Raw genomic sequence first — 25,086 nt, forward strand, 5'->3', positions numbered from 1 at the left:
CAATATTTGCAACAGGTGTTACATTTTGGTCACTGTGTCAATTCATCCATTTCTCAATACCGCACCTTTCTGTTGAAAAATGAGCTAGCTTGCTGCTTCTGCTGATTTTCCCAGCTAGACATTCCTTGTGCAGTGCTCATGGCTCAGGTGGTGAGTGGCGGCTGGCATAGCAGCAGTTTTGCTATGTAGCGGGACTATCGGCAAAACCGATAGAGAAGGGCCAATAGACTAGAAAAAGCCAATATCGGCCTGATATATCGGCCCAGACGATTATCGGTCATTCTCTAGTGTGTGTGTCTGTGTGTGTGTGTGAGATTGACTAAACTGACAGGATGGGTGTGGTGGACAGGCTAGAGTAATCTGCTGGATTCACACAGGCTTTCCCACACCCTGGCTGAGGCTACACCACACCAAAACACGCTGCATAATCAACCTTCAGTGAGGACTGACTGGGTGAGATAGTGCAGGTGTGTACACACAAGGAGACTTGTGCTTTAATTCCCTTTTGAGTCCACCCCCCTACTCTTTTCAAGCCTGATAAAAAAAAAAATGCATTATAGAACAGTGGTTTTCAACCTGGGGTAGCCTACATGTACCCCTGGAGGTACTTGGCCTATCCACAGAGGGTACTGGTAAAATGTACGTGGGGGTACCTTGGGGGTACTCCAGACAGAGCAAAATGTGTAAACAAAAAAGGTTGAGACAACTGGGTTCTGGTTTGGCCAGTATGCCTCTAATATTCTTTACCATGAAGAACTCATCAGGTCTATTATAGCTAGTATTTTACAAAACCCTTCAAGATATATTAATTGTGAGATCATCTGAATTGTCAGTGAAAAGCAAACAATAATAATAGATGTCAAAGTAATCCCTGTCAGTATGACTTTATAGAGTAAAAACATGTCAGCAATAAAACGTTGTTCGTTGTACCATGTCAGCAAACATTCATTTCTACTGATAGCAGTGAAGGTTGTTCTGTTGTTAAGCATAATGACATGACTGATACAATTCCAAGTATACATAGCTATATGACATAATAGTGAACAGAACACATCTGATTCGATCGATCACCTTTCAAATAGTTCTACAATTACGAACTGTACTAGCATTCATATACTGAGGGAGAGAAGTCAGTGAGGGAGCAAAAAAAAAGTCAACCCAATCAGACGAAAAAATCTAGAACAAGCCTTTGTGGAAGTCCCTCCCTTGAATTTTAGCGAGGTAGAGCTGCTATATGCTCGGACGTCAGAGGGACGATGGTGGAGGGCTGGTAAAGATGGCGGCGCTCTCCGAGGATGGGAGGTATGGACTGAATTGTGGCCGACGGAATGCAGATCGAGTCACCGTTTTGCACGTAAAATTGACAGAGACAGCTTTCAGAGCAATAGAGAGCCACCAAACCAATAAGGTAAGTTGAATGAATATGTCTTATAGCTTACGTTATACGACGCTATCAAAACTGGTGAACAAACTGCCACGCACAGCCAGTTTGAGCTAACGTTAGCTGTCTAGAGCTACATTATCCCCGGCCAAGTCAATTTTATTCTACTCAAACGAGCACTTCAAGTATGAGACTTTGGTGAAATAGATGAATATTTGGATGGCAATTTCGCTTGACATCTTTCGCTAACGATAATTTACCGTATGTTCAGGACGATTGGCACTGTAGTCAGTATTTGGGCGTTTGGATATGTGTTAAAGAGTTTAACATTASAAGTTTAGCTAGCTAACGTTGGTTATCTGGGGGCTATGAGTGACACACGTCCTACCTATAAAGAAGTTGGCAGACGTAAACTGAATTTCTGACAATAGTCAAACCTTACACAGCCAATCTAGCTGAGAAAAAAAATATTATCGAATAACGTTAACGTTACCTGGCAAATGGCTAGCTACTAACAGAGGTAGCTAAAGTGACATTACTCAAATTACAAAATAAATTGGCTAATGTTGAAAGTAGTCAGATACAGTTGTCAACCGTTTGTGTTTAATTAGCCACTGTCACCGGCTGCTACCATACCATTATAGGGAGGTCAAATCAGTTTTCAATATTTCAAAAAATATAACTTACATATTCACGCCACCATGGTCGATATTTTCTTACATGTGTATTTTACCACTTACATTAATCTCCCCCCAAAATCACCTTTATTCACAAATTATCAAATTCACTCTATTGGCATTCACTTCCTTTTATCCGSATCAAAATGTTGGTTTTATACCCCCAAAAAACTTGGAATGGCAATAGGCTACACCATATAACTTTACTGTTTTGGCCATAGACCTATCCAGTTGCTCTTGCATTCCACACTGAAAGTTCGTCCATTTGTTACGGCTCGTTATGTTCAGGACTAAACTCTTGATTTAAATGTGAATGTTATATTCTTTAGCTATCTTCCCAGGCGAGTAACTTTACGACAAATGTTGCTCATCTTTGTAATTACAGTCAGGTAGCCTAAAATATGTTGTCGGTTGACTGCGATTTGTTATGAAAACGTTATAGCTAGGCCCATTTAATATTGATCGGATTATTTGCTGTTTTCCTCAAAATACTATTCACTCGATGACGTTTCTCGCATTTTACTTCTAATCTGGTGTTCTCTCTTAAAGCTACAGTACTATACCCTACACGACTTTCAAAATCCCAACATCGCTGAGCCTCTAAATAGGATCCCGGCTAGAAGGGATCAAGCTTTTGTCAAATTAGCGTCAAATTATATTTTTCTGTGCATTTTAGCTAACCTTAACCACTTTTCTAACCTTAACCCCATTCGCCTAAACTTTTGCGTTGATTATCCTAACATGCTGCGTAAATTCTCATAGCCTGCTACGAAAAGTAAAATCAACGTTAATTTGACAAAAGCTAGATCGCTTCTAGCCATGACACTAACAGTCACTGACTCTTTCCTTTTTAGTTTTACCAGCATAGTGGTTGGTGCGCACACTAAACGATGTGGCATACGTGGGTCACACACACTAAGATTCTTAATGTGGTATAGAAAATCCTAAAGACCAAGTTGTCTCTTGAAAACAAGTATGTGATTAGATAGAACAAGCTGTGGCTCAAAACAGACGTTTTCAGTCAGGCATTCACACTTGCCATACAGAGTTGAAATATCTAGCTAATAGCCTACATTTTTAATTGAATCCCATTGCTTGTGAACTTCAGAGCTTTAACGATTTGGCTTTGGTGAAAACCAGATTCCAGACACATTCAGGGTGATGCGATACCATAGACTTAGGAATAATAGTAATTTAATAGGATTTCTATGTGTGATACAACATCTCACTGGCTGCTTTTCTGGCAAGCTCTCATTTGGCAATTGCTGATCACCCTTCTCAAAATGTCGTTGCACATCTCACACTAAAAGAGAATTGCAGATTTTGTGCTGATAAAAATTGCTGTAGCAGAGGCCTATCATGTCTGGGCCCTTACAGATGCTGTTAGGGAACCAACCTGTAGGGACCAAAATAAACTAACATGTTAATCCGATGGCCGTACAACCTGTATTATCTGGATGCATTTCAGAGATGCAGTAAACGGGCCTCAGGTGCCTGTGATCAACTGAGGCCAGGAACCCTGGGAAGTTCAATGGACTGCCAACAACAGTTACATAATTCCAGCAACAAGCTAGTCAGACTTGGTGTAGCATATGTTCAGGGCCTAGTTAATTAAAAAAACATCCAGATCAAAATGATTTCATTTGGAACTGGCGCATTTACAAGCCTGCTAGAGATAGCGGCAGGCGGATAAAAAATGTCCACCGTCATAGTATAGATAAAGCCCGAGCTGGAATGGAAAGCTAACTGAAGCTGGCTAGCTTTTGAAAACGCTGAGTAGATCTAGCTTTTTTCGTAGTTAGTATACCCCTCTGGCGTAGGCTAATTCAAGTCTGGGGTGGAAAGGGTGTCAGGCGARGCTATGGGAAGGAACACCGCCTTGGTGAATAGGTGCTTAGAACAAGCTGACAAGCCAATCAAAGTTAGAATATTAACAGGATCGCGTCACTGTATCTGACTGGTACAGAACACACACATACATGATAGGCCTAGCAGACATCACACAAGTGTTTTGTATTGTATTGCCTGTTTTTACATCTAAATGGTTTCTGACTAGACCTACTTGCTGCAAAGTATATTGCCGTAGGGGGATAATGAAACCTCTATACTAAAATCTACTCCAAGTCCTAGTAGTTAGCCTAGGCCTATATTCTGATGACCCAACAACCTTATTGGAAGTGTGACAGTAGGCCTGTATGCTGCAATGACCAGCCTACCATATCTTGCTGACTGAGCAGCCAAAACTGCCTGCTTTTTGTTTCTTTCTCTCTGATTTGTGTGGGGGTTGAACTATATCTACTGGAGTGGGAAAGCTGCCTAGCCCTGGCGCTGTGTGGTGGCATGAAATGTGATCAGGAGTGTGTATGTGTGGACTGGATGGTCTGTGAGTGTGTGTTGGGGGATGGGTGAAATGCTGTGGCTGGTTCTACAATCTTCTGTAGAGGAAACTGTGCCGGATTCAGCATTCAGCTCAAATGCAAGAGAACACTGTTTACTTTACAGAACTTTACTCATCATGGGCTAATGGACTGTAGCTAGTTAGTTTGGTGTGTGTGAAGTGAACTGCACTTTTTTTTAGTGTAAACTATCACTTACCTATTGTTTGAAGACAGATATCAAAATAAAATGGTGATACACGTTTGTTAGGAAATGGCTGAATGATGGGAGTATGGCAACGAGTTTTCTCAGAAACCCAGAAGTAAAACTTTGTGTATTTGAGACTAGGCCTTAGCCTACTCTAAAGATATTTATGCTGAATAGCCACAAATATAGGCTAACTCGTGAATTTTGTGTGGCTTAGGCTGTGTGTTAATAGGATTTTGTTGTTTAGAATTGATGTTGTGAGCTCAGAAAATGGTTTGTGGCCTGTAAGCCCTGCCCAGGAAACAAACTTTGGGAAATGTTAGTATGGTCTATCCCTGTGCAAGTTTACTTACTCTAATCATTTTCGGTGTACACTGTTAAGGGAAAGTTGCTGAAGGGAAGTTCCTGAAGTTTCCAAACAGCCAGTGAAGAACCTATTCTGCAGTGCCGACGTTTCCTCATGGTGCTACCATTATATGCAACCTGCTGATGTAATTGGACTACATGTGATTTGCTATCATAATCTGACATAAATTCCATTTGCTAATTCTGAGGAAAAGCTGATATTCCTGACCACTTTGTTTGAGATGCCTATGATTTAGGCCTACACGGCTTTCAACATGAGCGAGTTGCTTATTCCTGCTCTTAATTCCTACTTTTACTCGTCACAAATGTATGAAACTATAAACATGCTAGCTAGCACACCAGTGGCATATGAGCCGTGACTGGTTGACAGAATAGGTTAATTTTGTCACTAAATTAGAAAAAAACTTTGGGTGTTTTTCTCAACCACAGCTCAGTGATACTCCAATTGTAACAGAGATTTTCCATCATAATCAGTCAAATGTCAATCTCGCAGTCGACACTTACGTTGAAAATGTCCAATCCCTGTCCTCTCTTTTTCAGAATGTACCGTCCTCGCGGCCAACAATACAATTCAAGGGACTCCAAGGGGTAAGTATGTTCACCTAAAATCTTCATTTTGACTACAGTACTACTGGTCAACCCTGTGGCTGGTAGACTGAGTTTTGTAAAGCAACCATGAAAGGTTGAATAAGTTAACATTTGAGTGCTGGTGGTATAGACTAGACATAAGAAACTTGTGACCAATGTTGTTGAAGACCCAATGATTGTCTTGGTTTCAGTGAAATGGGCATTTGTTCAGCTACGAGGTGTATTTGGTGACTTGTTGCCTGACTCTTGCTACCCCTCTGAAAGCATCCAGTTAACCCCTGACTACCCTGGCTGTGCACTATGAAGAGTTTAACTCTCCAATGTCCCAAGATCTATAAATACTGCGCTAACAGTCTGCAGCTGGGCCCAGAGCACAGGGACCAGACTAAGGTTACAAAATTTCCATAAATTCCCTGGTTTTCCCAATATCTCGTTTTTGTGGATTCCCAGCATCAGGGGGGAGAAAGCAGGAAATCCGGAAACCTCCAACCAGGATTTCAGGAAAACCAGGGAATTTATTGAAATTTCCCAGAATGTAGGAACCCTAGTCTGGTACCTGTGCTCTGGGCCCAGCTGTAGACTGTCAACACACACACACTCCCAGCAACTTAGACCTCAAAGATCTGCCTGTCATGCAAACTCACATTCATTAATCTGAGATTCCATAGCTCAGATCAGTCTATATTGACAGAGGCAATACACACACATCACTGTAAAGGGATAATGTTACGAGACCATGAGAAATGAGGCCCACTTGAAGTGTTTTTACAGATGGTTCGCTATTTGGCATGACTGACTCTCACATTCAAATATGAGCGAAATCTCTTCCCAGCCCGAAGCTATAGCAGTAGAGCAAAATGAATCCCCATTTCACACCCCATTCAGAATGATTGAGTACCTCCATTCAATTCCTTACTCATGCGTACAGCTTGAGGGCAAAGAGGCCTTCCTGGTTTTCTGTGGTTAAATAATTTTTTTCACTTAATTCATTTTCTTTAATTGTCCCTTTTGATGTGAACCTCACAGCGTATTAAGATCCCAAGGACTGACTCTCTGGATGGCTCTCAGAACTTTGACTTCTATCTGTCCAACGTGGGCAAGGACAACCCTCAGGGAAGCTTTGAGTGCATCCAACAATACGTGTCCAGGTAAGCACCCTCTGGAACTAAACCGAGCAAGCGCCAGTGCTCGCTACTGAAGACCCAACATAAACTGGTTCGTTAACTGGAATGCATGTCACTGGTGTCAGAATTTGACCATGTCATTGAGCCTTGTTAATGAGGCTGAATTGTTTTAATTGAATTGGGTCCAAGGTGAGAAACCCTGTGCTGTATGACTGAAACCCCCCCCCCCCCCCCCATCCTTTCCAGCTCAGGGACCCCCCACCTGGTGTCCTTGGGGACGATTCAGGACAAAGTCACAGTGCTGTCTCTTATACACATCTAGATGTGTATAAGAGACAGAAGTCACAGTGTGTGCCACCAACGACTCCTACCAGGTGACCCGGGAGCGCATGGCGCAGGCCGAGGAGGACAGTCGCAAACGGGGGACCAAGGTCCTCAAGCCTGTGGGCCAGTTCAGAGGCAAGTTCCATGCACTAATCTACCCCCCAACAGTAGTATTCTCACAGGCCGGGTCCCACTACTCCAAAATGGCTTTGTTTTCCTAGCCTCCTCTCTTTTTGAACCACCGATTCTCTTAAGAACTAGCTTGGTCAAAAGCAATGGAACCAATGAATCGTTTGTACCTGACTAAGCCCTTTGGGTTCAGTCTAGTGGTTACACAAGGCGAGGGAAGGAGGCTATTTATGAATATTGACACGGTCTGCCAACACAGCCATATCTGGGTTAAAGTTGCACTCTAAATAGTGCTTATTTAACAACAACCCTGGCCTACAGCCCCACTCTCTCCCAACACATACACCCACACACACCTGTAAACCAATTGTCTTGCCTTTTCTAATACACTGCAACTAGATTGAGGTTGGGCAAGTGGAAAAGTAAAAGCTAATCTAATTTGGCCCCTCGCTCTGTCACAATCTCCCGTCCCGTCTGGCCGGTGGAGATACGATGGAGATTGAGAGTGTGCAATGTAACAGCTCAGTGTTCATTTAACTGGTCATGCCAAATCTGCCTCTGCTGACCTGGGACTCAGTTCTCCCACAGCAGAGAACCATATACTGAGCTTTACTGCCAAATCGTTTATTTTCTAGCCCCGAACTGCAACAGAGGTTTGGTGTCACCTTTTGCTACTTGTTATAGAACTCTAAAAGATGTGTTCCCCATAGACGTCTTTTATATGTGATATATTCTAGTATAAATCTGTCTTGTTTTCACAACAGTGTATGGTAACGATCGCGGAGAGGGTGTAGTGGGGCTCTAAAATCTGCGATGAGGAAGGAATCACGCAATCCAGAAAAAAACGGAATTCAACAATATCATTTTTTTTATTGAACGCCTAAATATATTGAACTTATTCAAATTTGTATTAATTTTCCCAAGATTATAAGACATGAACAAAATACATAAGTGATTTGTGTTTTCCTTCATCTTTCTCAAGAGGCAACAGTGTAGACATTCCCCTGTGTGTGTGTGTGTGTGTGTGTGAGCATTTGTATAACACTTTGTGTAGCCGTTAGCGATTATGCTAATGACAACCGTTTTCCTGTAGATGGAAATGCTTTCTCAAAAACCTCAATTTTACGTTGCCTACAAAGTAGTCGCTCTATCAGGCAGAATGATATCATGATTATTTGCATCAATCCAGTGGTGATTTGTTTAGCAAACTGCAATCACATGTGTGCTACAGAAACACCTCTAACCTCTTAACACCTCTTTTTATTCTAGAATAAAAACAAGGGCGGCAGGTAGCCTAGTGGTTAGAGCGTTGGGCCAGTAACCGAAAGGTTGCTCGATCGAATCCCCGAGCTGACAATGTAAAAAATCTGTCGTTCTGCCCCTGAACAAGGCCATCATTGTAAATAAGAATTTGTTCTTAACTGACTTGCCTAGTTAAATAAAAAACAAATTGTGATTTTGAGAGCAAAAATCTGGAATACATGAACAAATCTGAAACCTGTAAAAACAAAATGGAGAAATCAAAAACTGAATAGGGCAAAAACATTTAGCAGATTTTATAGGGCCCTATTGGAGGAGGGGGGTGTTCACGGCTTACTTAACTGGAACTTTATTTAAGTAAGTAAGTTATCTACATATAAATTGGTATTGTCTGTCTAACATTCATTGGGGTTTCATGTTTTCTCAACAGTTAAGCGCATTCTTATCTTTGGTGGGAGGTTTATTCTTCTACCTCTAACGCCACTCTGGAACTATAGTTGACTGCAGGAATCCCTGAAATCTGCTTTACTAGTCGTGGCTCTGAACTTGAAGTCCCACCCACTCAGAAACTTAGTCAGTTAAACCCTCTTTCCCTTGGGAATTCATTTGCATACAATGGCCCAGATGGAAACTGAGAGGGGAGCAGAGGAAAGGGGTGGAGTTTGGGCTTGTAACAGCTGGCTCAATAGAAGCACCCTATTAGCAAAAATGAGCCGTAACCTGCATTTATCTTGTTTGTTTAGGCTATGTCAGTTAGGTATGTTGGTCTGGGACCCTATACGGGGTTTGACATAAATAAGAGCCTTTTTACTTGATGTCATTCAGAGTTTTGTACACTAAACACATGCGTATTATGGCAGAAATCATGTAATTCTGGTAGCAAACCAACAGACTTGCTGTGTTGTCTTGCAGTCCTTTATCTCCCACTGTATAGACTCACTAGGCTGGCCAAATGCTTGCAGGCAAAACGCATTCGCAGCTGATGCAAGCATCATACCTGCCTCAGTCTCACCAGGCTGAGACAGCAAAAATGTGTGTGGTTTGTGTGCTTAGCGATCTCTCGCATGTCTATCAGCATTTGCCCAGACGAAGGGACTAGGGGGCAGACGAGGGTACAAGTTTCTCTCTAACCTTAATCTCTTAAAGAGCTTTAGATTTTCATGATCACTGAGAACAGTATGACGAGATGTCAAGGCATCCTGACTAAGCAGAGGGACTAATGAGCTGGGGGCCAGATTCTCTGTAGGCTTTTAATGACATTTACATTGGGAACTCGGTCTCTTCAAATCGAGCTTGTATGATACAACTTGTACTAGTAGTGCACGGTTAGTTCAAATTCAATTTCCGAACACAAAATGGTTGCCTAACGACTTTGACCCTCTAGGGTTCCAAGTGTCTGCTGGCTTTTGTCCTTATCTTTCAGTCAGTATCCAATAACCCTATAACATTATGTTGTCATGTTGATAAAAAATGTCATTGTGGGATTGACAGCAAGCGACTTAGCTGCTAGTTAGCGAGTTAGTCATTTCTGCTGTAAACTCAATTCTGAGGTGTTAGCAAGAAAACATTTTAACTGGTCCATTTTTAAGCATAAGAGAAACCAAAAACAGATCAAATAAATACATTTCTCGTCTATGCCTTCCTCACCCCTCTCTAACATCAGGTAAGAAAGTCCAGATCCGCAAGCCGGCGCCGTCAGGCTCCGAACCAGTTGCGGAGCGCAAACGCTCCACCCCCATCAACCCAGCCAACACCATCCGCAAGTGCCTTGCCAACAACCCGGTGTCCCAGCGGCCCTACCGCGACCGCCTCGTCCACCTGCTGGCTCTGCGCTCTTACAAGAAGCTGGAGCTACTGGCCAGGTTGCAACGGGACGGGGTCAGCCAGAAGGACCGCAGCTCTCTGGGGAGCACCCTGCAGCAAGTAAGGCTAGTGCCCTGTAACAAGTAACCGAGAGGGTGGAGGATAGTGTTTCATAGTTAGTTTTTGATGAAACCGGGGGGAGAAGGGGCCAACAACTACAGAGCCTTCTCTGAAACTGGTAGGGGAACACATTAGCGCTGATGATCTTTTTTATAATCACGGCTTTATTTTATTTTTTACATGCAATATGTGGGTTGAACACACAGAATAAAATAATTAATAAAAGTCCCATAATGGTAGTGACTGCCCATTTACATTATCACTTATTAATCACTTTTCTTGAATAAGTTGTTGTGATTATTACATACATTATTATTTGACTACTATTTCATTCCAAGTCATCTCTATAGAGCTGCTGCCTACGCTGTCCGGCAAAATCATTATTTGAGAAGTTCTTCAACGTAAATAAGGGATGCTTTTATGACTGCTGAACACCAGCTATCACTCTCTTGCAGTAGATCATGTATTTTCAGGTAGAGATACCTTGCGAAGCAACTGCTCTCGAGTTAATATTGATCACACGTTCTTCTTTAACTTAGCAGATGTAAAAGAAACAGACTGGACAAGTACGCGCACAATGGATTATGGTCATTGTAGTTAGTTTAGCACAGAAAACATAGTGATTATGTTCACTATTGGCCTTTTGGAAACTACAATTCCCTACTACATCGCACCGCTTGAGCTTGATCTTATTTCTAGAGAAAATGTGCACATTGAGCTCACAGGAGAAAAAAAACTGACAATGACATTCTAATCGTTGAACAGATGTCGGTCAATTAGTTTTAAAAACCGATGTCTGTTAATCGCTCAGCACTAGAACACATAGATAAGATGGCTAGAGCTTGAATAAATAATACATGGATATATATAAAGTGATTCCTAAATATGCACTTAAGTTCATAAATATTTTAAAGTATGAATAACTGGTAGCACTGTGTATGAGAAGACACATGTCCCAGTTTGCCCCTAGGAATCTTCACCCTTCTGAGGCATTAGACCACAGAATGCAAATCACAGAGGACCTGTTCCCTGTAGTACAAAGACCTTCATTCACCACTACTGAACATAGCACACAGCAAGAATGAAGCAGCTATACATTAAAGCCATTAGTCGTACACACACACACAGCATGAACCAAGCACGCACACATTTATCGATAACATAGTCCAACTGGTTTATTTACCTAAAGCAAATGAGTTGTCTGACTACAATGCTGACTACCCCCATGCTTGAGGTACATAAAACACAACACACAGACTCGCTTAGGGATTTGCATAATGTTGTGATGGAGAATAGAGACACTGGGTTTGGGGATGAAATGCTAATTAAATGCAATGAATTTACACCCAGGTTGACGCAAGTAGGGCAGGCACCAACAGAAAAGTCTTTAACCCTTAGGATTTGTTTGACTCAAGTAAAGAGACAAAATATTACCAGCAGTTGTATTTGTTGCTTTTAATGCTCCCAAATTATTGGGCAGCACTTTTTTGAAAAGGAACAACGACAAAATTAGACGCTGCTGATCTTGTTTGCGTGTTTGTCCGCAGGTGGCCAACCTGAACCCCAAAGATAACTCTTACTCMCTGAAGGACTTTGTGTACCGCGATGTGCAGAGGGACTGGCCGGGCTACTCTGAGGATGACCGCGTTCAGGTCAACGGGATCTTGGTTCGGTAGGTCACAACGCATTTGTCTGAATGTTTTTGCGACGTTGCACCCTCCTGAACAGGCCCCTCCATTTTATTGCGAACGGGACCCTGTTTAGCAGCGGCTTACGGTCAGTTGACCCTCTCGTCTCCTCTTTCTCTCAGGAAACTGGGCCTTCCCGCTGAGACACTTTCCTCCAGCAGTCCTCTTAAAGACGGCCTCCCGGCTTCCCCACAGGTAACCCCTCAACAGTACACCCTGCTGGACACAAACACTTTCAGTATTACTCGCACAAACCAATGCATAGCGAACAGACGAGCCAAACCAAATGACCAGGTCTCTCCTGTAAAGATACATTTTTATTTTAAACCTATGCAATGAATTGTTTGCTAAGATCAAAAGGAAATATTGGTCTTTTATCACTCATTCACCGTAGAAATCCTTGTTTGATGGTTTGGTTATGGTCTTTTAGCAGAAGTGCCAGCCCGAGTTGCCAGTTCACTTCACCGACCCTCTGATGCCGAAGAAGCCCCGCATCTCCCATGTCACCAGCCAAGGGCCCCCTTCCGCCCCAACCCCCATCCCCACCTCGTCCTCTAGAGAGCGCCGCGTCCCCCCGAAGGAGGACGACAGCCACCACAGCGCCGCTGCCACCACCAACACAAAGCGCTCGTCTCTCCCAGCCAGCACCACCACCACTGCTGGTCCGCCCCTCAACCACCACCACCTTCCCCCTCCCTCCCAGCTCCAGGTTTCTCAACGCCCTCCCCCGTCGCATCAGTCTGGCCCGGGCTCCAACTCCAACTCGCCCAGCACGCCTGAGGGCCGTGGCACCCAGGACCTGCCCCTGGACCAGAGCTCGACTTGCCTGGAACCCCCCTCCTCACCGATGGCCACCTCCAGCCCCCCGAGCAGGACCGCTGACCGTTATGGCCCCTGCATGCCGCCACCAGCCAGCTCCAGTCCCCAAAGCCACTCAGCCCTCACCATCTCTTCTTCATCCTCCTCATCCTCTACTATTATTCCCCCTCCCTCGCCAAGCAGTAGCAAGAAATCTAAGAAAAAGTCAAAGAAGCACAAAGAGAAGGAGAGGCGCAAGGATGTGCGAAGCAGTAAAGGCGATGGCCCTGGTGTCAGCCCCCGAGGGGTGCCGGTTGTGGACGCTCAGAGGCCCAGGAAGAGACACCGCGCCAAGGCGGAGGAGAGACAAACGCCAGTCATCCCCGCCAAGAGCCCAGTCTGCCCGGACGAAGGTAGTCTCCCTTAATGTCTTGGTTTGGCTTCATGGTTAAAAGGGAAAGTGTGCTTGCTTATTAGCGTGCATGGCCTGGTTCCAAAAGGTCTTTTTCAAGTGACGTAGTGGTTGCTTTCAAACCTTGGGAGAAAAAAGAAAAAAACTGCAATAAGTGTGTGCATGCTTTGAACATGATGGCATGCTTGCATTGCCTTGTGTGAGTTGGAGCATGTATCTCGGTTGTATGTATATTTTTATATATTTTTTTATTTAACCAGGTAGGCTAGTTGAGAACAAGTTCTCATTTGCAACTGCGACCTGACCAAGATAAAGCACAGCAGTTCGACACACAACAACACAGTTACACATGGAATAAGCAAACAGTCAATCATACAGTAGAAAATCTATATACAGTATGTGCAAATGAGGTAGGATAAGGGAGGTAAGGCAATAAATAGGCCATGGTGGCGTAGTAATTACAATATAGCAATTAAACACTGGAATGGTAGATGTGCAGAAGATGAATGTGCAAGTAGAGATACTGGGGTGCAAAGGAGCAAGATAAATAAATAAATACAGTATGGGGATGAGGTAGTTGAAATGGCTATTTACAGATGGGCTATGTACAGGTGCAGTGATCTATGAGCTGCTCTGACAGCTGGTGCTTGAAGCTAGTGAGGGAGATACGAGTCTCGAGCCTCAGTGTTTTTTGCAGTTCGTTCCAGTCATTGGCGGCAGAGAACTGGAAGGAAAGGCGGCCAAAGGAAGAATTGGCTTTGGGGGTGACCAGTGAGATATGCCTGCTGGAGCGCGTGCTGCTATGGTGACCAGTGAGCTGAGACAAGGCGGGGCTTTACCTAGCAGAGACTTGTAGATGACCTGGAGCCAGTGGGTTTGGTGACGAGGGCGTACAGGTCGCAGTGGTGGGTAGTATATGGGGCTTTGGTGACAAAACGGATGGTCCTGTGATAGACTGCATCCAATTTGCTGAGTAGAGTGTTGGAGGCTATTTTGTAAATGACATCGTCGAGGATCGGTAGGATGGTCAGTTTTACGAGGGTATGTTTGGCAGCATGAGTGAAGGATGCTTTTTTGCGAAATAGGAAGCCGATTCTACATTTATTTTTGGATTGGAAATGCTTAATGTGAGTCTGGAAGGAGAGTTTACAGTGCAGGCAGCGATCGTTTGAATAGCATGCATTTAGTTTTACTTGCATTTAAGAGCAGTTGGAGGCCACGGAAGGAGAGTTGTATGGCATTGAAGCTCGTCTGGAGGTTAGTTAACCCAGTGTTCAAAGAAGGGACAGAGGTATACAGAATGGTGTCATCTGCGTAGAGGTGGATCAGAGAATCACCAGCAGCAAGAGCGACATCATTGATGTATACAGAGAGGAGAGTCAGCGTGAGAATTGAACCCTGTGGCACCCCCATAGAGACTGCCAGAGGTCTGGACAACAGGCCCTCCAATTTGACACACTGAACTCTATCTGAGAAGTAGTTGATGAACCAGGTGAGGCAGTCATTTGAGAAAACAAGGCTATTGAGTCTGCCGATAAGAATGTGGTGATTGACAGAGTCGAAAGCCTTGGCCAGGTCGATGAATACAGCTGCACAGTAATGTCTCTTATCGATGGCGGTTATGGCACCCATGACCAGCTCTGAAACCAGATTGCATAGCGGGGAAGGTACGGTGCGATTCGAAATGGTCGGTAATCTGTTTAACTTGGCTTTCGAAGACCTTAGAAAGGCAGGGTAGGATAGATATAGGTCTGTACCAGTTTGGGCAGTTGTAGCAGTCATCCCCCCTTTGAAGAGGGGGATGACCACAGCAMCTTTCCAATCTTTGGGGATCTCATACGATACGAAAGAGGTTGAACAGGCTAGTAATAGGGGTTGCAACAATTTCTCCAGATAATTTTAGAAAGCGGGTCCAGATTGTCTAGCCCGGCTTATTTGTAGGGGTCCAGATTTTGCAGCTCTTTCAGAACATCAGCTATCTGGATTTTGGTGAAGGAGAAATGGGGGAGTCTTGGGAGAGTTGCTGTGGGGGGTGAAGGGCTGTTGATCGGGGTAGGGGTAGCCAGGTGGAAAGCATGGCCAGCCGTAGAAAAATGCTTATTAAAATTCTCAGTTAGTGGCTTTATCGGTGGGGAGTGTTTCCTATCCTCAGTGCAGTGGGCAGCTCGTAGGAGGTGCTCTTATTCTCCATGGACTTTAGTGTCCCAGAACCTTTGAGTTTCTGCTACAGGATACAAACTTCAGCTTGAAAAAGCTAGCCATAGCTTTCCTAACTGCCTGTGTATATTGGTTCCTAACTTCCCTGACAAGTTGCATATCACGGGGGCTATTCTGCTAATGCAGAACGCCAAAGGATGTTTTTGTGTTGGTCAAGGGCAGTCGGGTTTGGAGAGAACCAAGGGATATATCTGTTCTTGGTTCAAAAAAWTTTGAATGGGGAATGCTTATTTAAGATGGTGAGGAAGGCACTTTTAAAGAATAACCAGGCATCCTCTACTGACGGGATGAGGTCAATATCCTTCCAGGATACCCGGGCCAGGTCGATTAGAAAGGCCTGCTCGCAGAAGTGTTTTAGGGAGCGTTTGACAGTGATGAGGGGTGGTCGTTTGACTGTAGACCCCTTACGGATGCAGGCAATGAGGCAGTGATCGCTGAGATCTTGGTTGAAAACAGCAGAGGTGTATTTGGAGGGCAAGTTGGTTAGTATGATATCTGAGGGTGCCCATGTTTACGGATTTGGGGTTGTACCTGGTAGGTTCATTGATCATTTGTGAGATTGAGGGCATCAAGCTTAGATTGTAGGATGGCCGGGGTGTTAAGCATGTCCCAGTTTAGGTCATCTAGCAGCACAAGTTCTGAAAATAGATTGGGGGCAGTCAATTCACATATGCTGTCCAGGGKACAGCTGGGGGCAGAGGGTGGTCTGCGGCAACGGTGAAAGACTTGTTTCTGGAAAGGTAGATTTTTAAAAGTAGAAGCTCGAATTGTTTGGGTACATACCTGGATTGTAAGACAGAACTCTGCAGGCAATCTCTGCAGTAGATTGCAACACCGCTCCCTTTGGCAGTTCTATCTTGTCGGAAAATGTTATAGTTGGGGATGGAAATGTCAGGGTTTTTGGTGTTCCTCCTAAGCCAGGATTCAGACACAGCTAGGACATCCAGGTTGGCAGAGTGTGCTAAAGCAGTGAATAAAACAAACTTAGGAAGGAGGTTTCTAATGTTAACTTCTTATGGCTGAGATCCCGCTAACAGGATCGATATGACAACAGCCAGTGAAAGTGCAGGGCGCCAAATTCAAACAGAAATCTCATAATTAAAATTCCTCGAACATACATGTATCTTATACCATTTTAAATGTATTTTAACTCTTGTTGTTAATCCTACCACAGTGTCTGATTTTCAAATAGGATTTTCAGCGAAAGCACCACAAACAATTATGTTAGGTCACCGCCAAATCACAGACAGTCATTTTCCCAGCCAAAGACAGGAGTCGCAAAAAGCAGAAATAGAGATAKATTTTATCACTAACCTTTGATGATCTTCATCAGATAACACTCATAGGACTTCATGTTACACAATACATATATGTTTTGTTCGATAAAGTTAATATTCATATACAAAAACCTCAGTTTACATTGGCGCCATGTTCAGAAATGCCTCCAAAATATCCAGAGAAATTGCAGAGAGCCACGTCAAATAACATAAATACTCATAAACTTTGATGAAAGATACATGTTTTACATAGAATTAAAGACACACTTGTTTTTAATGCAACCGCTTTGTCAGATTTCAAAAAGCTTTACGGCAAAACACAATATTCAATAATCTGAAAACAGCGTTCAGCCACAAAAGCAAGCCATACAGTTACCCGCCAAATTGTGCAGTCAACAAAACTCATAAAAAGCATTATAAATCTTCACTTTGCTGATCTTCGTCGGAATGCACTCCCAGGACTCCCACTTCCACAAGAAATGTTTGTTTTGTTTGGTAATATTCATCATTTATGTCCAAATAGCTACTTTTTGTTAGCGRGTTTGGTAAACAAATCCAAAGTCACGAAGCGCGTTCACTAAAAGCTGACAATGTCCAAAAGTTCCGTAACAGTCAGTAGAAACATGTCAAACGATGTATTGAATCAATCTTTATAATGTTTTTAACATATGGAACAGAGCTCCCTCATGTGAAACCGCATGGTTAGGTCATGGCAAACCTGACTAATTCCCTTCTCATTRGGCCCCCCTTCACAGTAGAGGCATTAGACAAGGTTCTACAGACTGTTGACATCTAGTGGAAGCCGTAGGAAGTGCAAACTCATCCATATCTCGCTGTGATTTCAATAGGATCTTGGTTGAAAATCGACCAGCCTCATAATTCCCACTTCCTGTTTGGATTTRTTTCTCAGGTTTTTGCCTGCCATATGAGTTATGTTATACTCACAGACATCATTCAAACAGTTTTAGAAACTTGAGTGTTTTCTATCCAATATGAATAATGATATGCATATATTAGCAACTGGGACTGAGGAGCAGGCAGTTTAATATGGGCACCTCTGTGCACCTTTCATCCAAGTTCCTCAATACTGCCCCTGCAGCCATAAGAAGTTAACATGCATGAAACCAAGGTTTTTACGGTTACAGAAGTCAACAAATGAGAGCACCTGGGGAGTAAGTCGCTCTGGATAAGAGCGTCTGCTAAATGACTTAAATGTAAATGTAGGAGTGGAGCTAGGCACTGCAGGGCCTGGATTAACCACTACATCAACAGAGGAGGAGTAGGATACGTGTACGGCTAAAGGCTATCAGAACTGGTCATCTATTACGTTGGGAACAGAGTAAAAGGAGCAGGTTTCTGGGCCGATGGAATAGATTCAAGGCATAATGTACAGACGAAGGTATGGTAGGATGTGAGTACATTGGAGGTAAACCTAGGCGTTGAGTAATGATGAGAGAGATATTGTCTCTAGAGACGTTTAAACCAGGTGATGTCACCGCATATGTGGGAGGTGGAACTAAATGGTTGGTTAAGGCATATTGAGCAGGGCTAGAGGCTCTACAGTGAAATAAGACGATCACTAACCAGGACAGTAATGGACAAGGCGTATTTATATTAGGGCGAGGCATGCGTAGCTGGGTGATCATAGGGGTCCAGTGAGTGGTTGGGCTTGCTGGAGACATGGCGTTTCAATCAGCTAGCAGGCCAGGGCTAGCAGAAGGGCCTTAGAGGGATGTCTCGACGGAGGAAAGTCTGTTTTAGCCTCCGCGTGCGGTGACATCGATGGACCAGTCGTGATGGATTAGTAGCGTTCCGAGTAGCAGAGGGGTCCAAGTCCAATTGGAAAAATAGGTATAGTGGCCCAAGAAATTGGCCGATGGATCTATTCAGCTAACAGTAATATGCTCTAGACAGCTAGCGGGCTGTGGCTAGCAGATGGGCATTCGGTTAACGTCGCGATGTAGGAGCCAGTTGAATATCCCCTCAAGCAGATTACGTCGTAGTCCAGTCGTGAAGGATCGGCGGGGTTCCGTGCCCTGTACCGGCAGTAGAAGGGGTCCCGGTATTGTAGCCCAGGAGTGGCTGATGGGCCTCTTCAGCTAGCCGGGAGAATGGGCCTAGCACGGGCTAGCTCCACGCTAATTGGTGCTTGCTTTGGGACAGATGATTAGCCAGGAGTAGTCACTCGGATAGCAGCTAGCTAGCTGCGATGATCCAGGTGAAAATGTCCAGAGCTTGCGATAGAAATCCGGGGATATGGAGAGAAAATGGGTCTGGTATGCTCTGGTCTGAGTCACGTTGTACAAACTGGCGAGAGCTTTCRGAGCTAAAGGTTAGCTGATGACCGCTAGCAGTGGTTAGCTGACTACTAGCTAGTAGCTAGTCAGCTGGCTAGCTTCTGTTGGGGGGATTCCGGTTCCGAGGTGAATAAAAATACTTTAGAAAAAACAGATCCACACCACATTGGGTGAGGCGGATTGCAGGAGAGTATTTTTAAGTTGAGGTTTAGAAAAATATAAGAAAAMATATGCGAAGAAAGAAATATATATACATGAGACACGACAAGACAGACAAAGATGTCTGACTGCTATGCCATCTTGGATCAGTTGAGGTCAAAGTACAGTGAGGTCAAAGTATTTGGACAGTGACAGATTTTTTTGTTTGTTATTTTGTCTCTGTGCTCCAGCACTTTGGATTTGAAATGATACAATGACTGAGGTTAAAGTGCAGACTGTCAGCTTTAATTTGTGGGTATTTTCATACATATTGAGATACTACAGCACTTTTTGTACATAAGCCCCCCCATTTTAGGGAACCAACAGTATTGGGACAAATTCACTTACGCTGAGTTTGCAGAACATTAAGGACTCTTTCCATTGCATAGCTTGACCAGGTGAAAGCTATGATCCCTTATTGATCTCACTTGTTAAATCCACTTCAATCAGTGAGCAGGCAAGTTAAAGAAGGATTTTTAAGCATTGAGAATTTAGACATGGATAGTGTGTGTGCCATTCAATATTAGGAAAATGTTCTTAATGTTTTGTACACTCGCTTGTGTGTATATGCGATTTAATGTAGTCAAAGGTTTAGTATTTCGTCCCATATTCCTAGCACGCAATGATTACATCAAGCTTGTGTCTCTACAGACTTGTTGGATGTATTTTTCATGTATTTGTTTGTTTTGGTTGTTTCAGATTATGTTGTGCCCAATATGAAATTAATGGTAAATAATGTATTGTCATTTTGTTGTCACTTTAATTGTAAATTAATAGAATATGTTTCTTAACACTTCTACATTAATGTGAATGTAACCATGATTACGGATAATCCTGAATGAATCGTGAATAATGAMTGAGAAAGTTGGAGGCACAAAGATCATACCCCCAAGACATTAACCTTACCAATAACGGGGGAGGTTAGCATTTATTGGGGGTTTGAAATTTAGTAGGTAGTATTTATTATATTTAGTATGTGATATTAAGGTGGTCAAAGAATGGCCTGCCCTGAGCAGCAGACTCAGAAATCAGTCCATTTGACTCTTTGTTCTGCCTCTAACAACTGTTTCAAGACCAGTACTTTTGAATGGCTCATAGTTCTAAGGCTACGACTAGTGAAGAGAGCTGTTCGGATATCAGTTGGTTATGGAGAATAATCGTCTGACGTGTTTCTGCTGTTCCCCAGACACTAAAGAGAGGCCAGTCCACTCGTCAGACCTATCCTCCACCACTGTGATGCCAGATTACATAAGGTGAGTACTACCCCCTTTTTACTTACTTAATACTCTTTGTTCCTATGTGGGACATAAGGCTTCCACAAAAGAGCACCACTGCTACCAATCATCAGCCTTTTGGGGGATGGTATCTCCTTTTTTACCCCTCTCAAATGCACTTGAAGGACCCTGTGTGTGAATGTCTCCTTGTCGCTGACCTGTGCTGCTGTCCCCCTACAGTAAGTACACGGCAGTGGTGTCTATGGACCAGAGGCAGACCTACAAGGACGAATTCAACGCCGAGTATGAGGAGTACCGCGTCCTGCATACCCGTGTGGAGAACATCACCCGCCGCTTCCACCATCTAGACACCGAGTCCAGGAGGCTGCCTCCCGGCACCAAAGAGTACCAGGTCAGATTATAACATGCTACACCACAGAATACAAGGATAAAATATTACAAACTTCACCACCAGATCAAATTATAATAAACTACACCAAAGAGTACCAGGCCAGATTCTACCAAACTTCACCGAGTAATGCTGCATTCATGTGCTCGTCGGAAATGCAAAACGTCCCAATAAGGAAGTCCGACATGATTGTGTTCAAGTGCTTTTGAAGTCGGAAGACGATTGTTCTACCAATTCGATTWTAGCTAGCTAGATAAGATGGCTAACGTTGCAAATAATAAAGTTGGCTAGCTTGCATTGACAATATGGTCAAACTAGCTACATCTTTTTGTTGAAAAGGTGGAAGGTCAGTGGTGAAACATCGCAACTCGGGTAGCAATATTTTCTTTTGAGTTTCCCACTAGTAATTACTACTTGGAGGGTCGTTAAAGTGAAACGTCAGTCGGAATTGCCGGTAACTTTGACAGCACGTGAACGCACCATTAGTACCAGGTCTAAATATAACAAACTACACCAGAGTACCAGGTCAGATAAAAACATTTTTTTGTGTGGGTAAAATGTCAACACATTTTGCTCATGTAAATGTAAGCATTGTTTGTACTTTTTCAGGAAGTACATGAAGAAGTGTTGCAGGAGTACAATAAAATGAGACAAGTAAGTAAAACAAATAATGCAGTATACACTAAACAAAAATATAAACGCAACATGCAACAATTTCTAAGATTTAACTGATTGACGGTTCATAAGGAAATCAGTCAATTGGAATAAATTCATTAGGACCTGATCTGTGGACTTCACATGACTGGGAATACAGGAAAAAAAGAAAAAAAAAAAAATGTTGTCCCACTCTTCAATGGCTGTGCGAAGTTGCTGGATGTTGACAGGAACTGGAACACGCTGTCGTACACGTCAATCCAGAGCGTCCCAAACATGGCCAATGGGTGACATGTCTGGTGAGTATACAAGTCATGGAAGAACTGGGACATTTTCAGCTTTGTGTACAGATCCTTGCGTCATGGGGCCATGCATTATCATGCTGAAACATCAGGTGTTGGCGGTGGATGAATGGCATGACAATGGGCCTCAGGATCTTGTCACGCTATCTCTGCATTCAAATTACCATTGATAAAATGCAATTGTGTTTGTCCGTATCTTATGCCTGCTCATACATAACCTCACCGCCACCATGGGGCACTCTGTTCATGACGTTGACATCAGAAAACTGCTCGCCCACACGACGCCATCTGCCCGGTACAGTTGAAACCGGGATTCATCCGTGAAGAGCACAATTCGCCAGCATTCCAGTTGCCATCAAAAGTGAGCATTTGCCCAATGAAGTCAGTTACTACGCTGAACTGCAGTCATGTCAAGACCCTGTTGAGGACGACAAGTACGCTGATGAGCTTCCCTGAGAACATTTCTGACAGTTTGTGCAGAAATTCTTTGGTTGTGCAAACCCCCAGTTTCATCAGCTGTCCAGGTGGCTGGTCTCAAACGATCCCACAGGTGAAGAAGCTGGATGTGGAGGTCCTGGGCGTGCGTGGTTACATGTGGTCTGCGGTTGTAAGGCCGGTTGGACGTACTACCAAATTCTCTAAAATGATGATGGAGGCGGCTTATGGTAGAGAAATGAACATTCAATTKTCTGGCAACAGCTCCCTCAACTGTACATTTTAGTGGCCTTTTTATTGTTCCAGCACAAGGTGCACCTGTGTAATGATCATGGTGTTTAATCAGCTTCTTGATATGCCACACCTGTCTGGTGGATGGATTATCTTGGCAAAGGAGACATGCTCACTAACAGGGATGTGAAGAAATTTGCATATGGAACATTTATGATCTTTTATTTCAGCTCATGAAACATGGGACCAACACTTTTTACATGACACTAATCGCTAGCTATATAGCACCAGATTGAGTGGAGTTGAAGTCTGGCTGTGTACTTGTGCTCCACGAGTCATAACCAGTTGTGGAAGGAAGACTTAACTTGTTTACAGCCAAAGGGTTGGCTAGCTAGCTGGCTTACTCGCTGTGCATTAGTTAGCTTATGTGACCAGTGCTAATTGCTAGCAAACCACTAATGACTCTAGCTTGTTAGTGTCACACACATGGGTGAACCAAGGGTTAATATTAGTGGGAGCTTTTTAACATTACCTAGGTTGATTTGCTTGGCTGAGTCAGCGCAGGGCGGCCGCCAACAAAAGCAAGCATTCTGTACACTTCAAGGCACTGCGTTATCAACCAAACACAGCGTTGGAACTTTGAACAGTCAAATAAAAGTAAATAAACAAACTTTAAATGGCCTTCTCATGTAACATATTATGGAGTCTAATTTCTTTGTGTGTCTGTCACCCTGCAGCACAGCCCAAACTACCAGGTGGAGAAGCAGCGCTGCGAYTACCTGCACAACAAGCTGGCCCACATCAAGCGCCTCATCGCTGACTTTGACCAGCGCAGGGCCCAGTCCTGGCGCTAGAGCTTCAGCTTCAAGACCACAGTGTTGAGGGGTGGGCAGAGCAAGGGGAGTCCAACTGGCTTTTATTTATTCAGACCCCTCTGCCACCGCTTCCTTCCTTTACCCTTTCTTTCTACCTTTTTGATTCCACAGGCTGCAGGAGGCTACAGTACACCATCTTCAAATTCTTATTCACTGCCCCCCCCCTACCTTTTCTCGTATTGGTTTCTCCTGAAGCTCCTCTCCATTGCTACAACACTGGTCTAGAGGAAGGGAGCTACATGTGAGGGGGTGGTAGGGCAAAAATACTTAACGCGTCTTACCTTTTGAAGGACTTATCCCTAAAAATGAACAACAAAAATTAAACTTATTTTTGAAAGCAGAGAAAATATTATACTTACACTTGTATTTAAGTAAATAAAGAGGGAGATCTATTTATTTTGGACTGTTATGATGGAGGAGCGGTCCACAGATGATTTATTGTTTAAAAAGTTTATATTTTCCAAAAGCAATGCAAAAAAACGTGGGCCTTATGTGTTTGACTTTATGAAGCCATTTTGCACGTGAGAGATCCCATGCTGCATCCCAGTGGTCCAAAGTGGCTCATCTTCATTGTAAAGTAGAGGGCTCAAGGAAAGGAATCCACTTGAGCAATTGAGATGTAACACCAATGTGTGTGTGCATGGGTTATAAATGGCTTATAATTGGGGTGGGATGGGTAAATTAGTAGTATCTGTCCCCTGACAGCAGGGGCGTGCTACCCTGAGCACCACCAGTGTTTCTGCCCTCAGTGCAAAAGGGTGCCTTAACGTGTTTAGTTTACACTGCAATGTCGAGTCGCTGAGACTTCTAGGGTCCCCAAGGCAACACGGGGGAACTACAACCACCTGGCTACAGGTCACACAGACCAGTGTGTGTGTGTGTGTGTGTGTCGGGGGGAGGGGGGGACAGTAAAGAATATGTCTGATGTTAAGTGGTACCTTTTTGAGAGGTGAGGGGGTTTCAAGAGGGGCTACAAAGGTCAGGGTGGTTTGTGTGTGTGTGAGTGTGACCTGTGTATGGGTGGGTGCCAATGTAAAACAGGGGGAGGTTAACAGGTTGGGGCGAAAACACAATTGGGGGGGAAGAAAAAAAAAAAAAAAAAAAAAAAAAAAAAAAAAAGCTGCTTTAGTCTTTGTTTGAAGAGCCAGAGCCCTCAGGATCAACCTGGCTAAAGTTACATGTTCTTAATTGGGAGGCTGTTCTAGAGTAGCAAATCTCTAGAAGGACTACAGCGTTGCCTCGCCAGCTTATTTAAAGGAAAACAGGCTGTGTTCTGTTTGACAAGGGGGGAAAAAACGAATGCATCCACCAGAAGACAAATCTGTATTACGATGACAAATGTATTATTTTCTTCTCGATTCCAGTTTTGGCAGTGCAGCAGAACTATGGAAGAACTACGATTTAGCATTTATGTTTTAGGTTTTTGAATTAAACTCATGCTGATTTAGTTTGGATGGGTTATGATAATGAAAATCAACTTTTGAGTCTATTTCATGATATCGTTAATTAACAAGCTCCTTTGAGCTCAAGGGAAACATTATGTTTACAAACCTGTGTTAGAATGTTTGCCCCAAAATTTACTGTTCTGGTATTCCAGTGGGGTATCTACCTACCAGTTGTCACACTGATACCAGAGACAGGATATGAAATGTATTCCCTGGAAAATTGCTTCTTTTTTTTRCTTCTTTTTTTGAGGGGGGCGGGGATATTCTAATACTTATTCT

At 43.5% G+C, this 25,086-nt stretch overlaps 1 protein-coding gene across 2 annotated transcripts; it reads left to right on the plus strand.

Annotated features, from left to right (window-relative positions):
• Positions 1–1,217: 1,217 nt before the first annotated feature.
• ell2 (elongation factor for RNA polymerase II 2) lies at positions 1,218–23,994 on the plus strand. Of its 2 annotated transcripts, none has more exons than XM_070443099.1 (13): positions 1,218–1,408; positions 5,548–5,595; positions 6,622–6,743; positions 6,966–7,009; positions 7,059–7,178; positions 10,096–10,355; positions 11,903–12,027; positions 12,166–12,238; positions 12,477–13,254; positions 20,429–20,495; positions 20,697–20,868; positions 21,475–21,519; positions 23,225–23,994. In XM_070443099.1, exons 1-13 carry the CDS (start codon positions 1,235–1,237, stop codon positions 23,339–23,341), a joined length of 2,145 nt encoding a protein of 714 aa, XP_070299200.1. In that variant the 5' UTR covers positions 1,218–1,234; the 3' UTR covers positions 23,342–23,994. The 2 variants fall into 2 exon arrangements, with proteins under 2 accessions (XP_070299200.1, XP_070299195.1); XM_070443094.1 differs by having other exon boundaries at positions 1,219–1,408; positions 12,474–13,254.
• The last annotated feature ends 1,092 nt before the right edge of the window (positions 23,995–25,086 follow it).

The sequence above is a fragment of the Salvelinus sp. IW2-2015 genome, linkage group LG1 (assembly GCF_002910315.2).
Source record: "Salvelinus sp. IW2-2015 linkage group LG1, ASM291031v2, whole genome shotgun sequence".
In the NCBI taxonomy this organism is placed as follows: Eukaryota; Metazoa; Chordata; class Actinopteri; order Salmoniformes; family Salmonidae; genus Salvelinus; species Salvelinus sp. IW2-2015.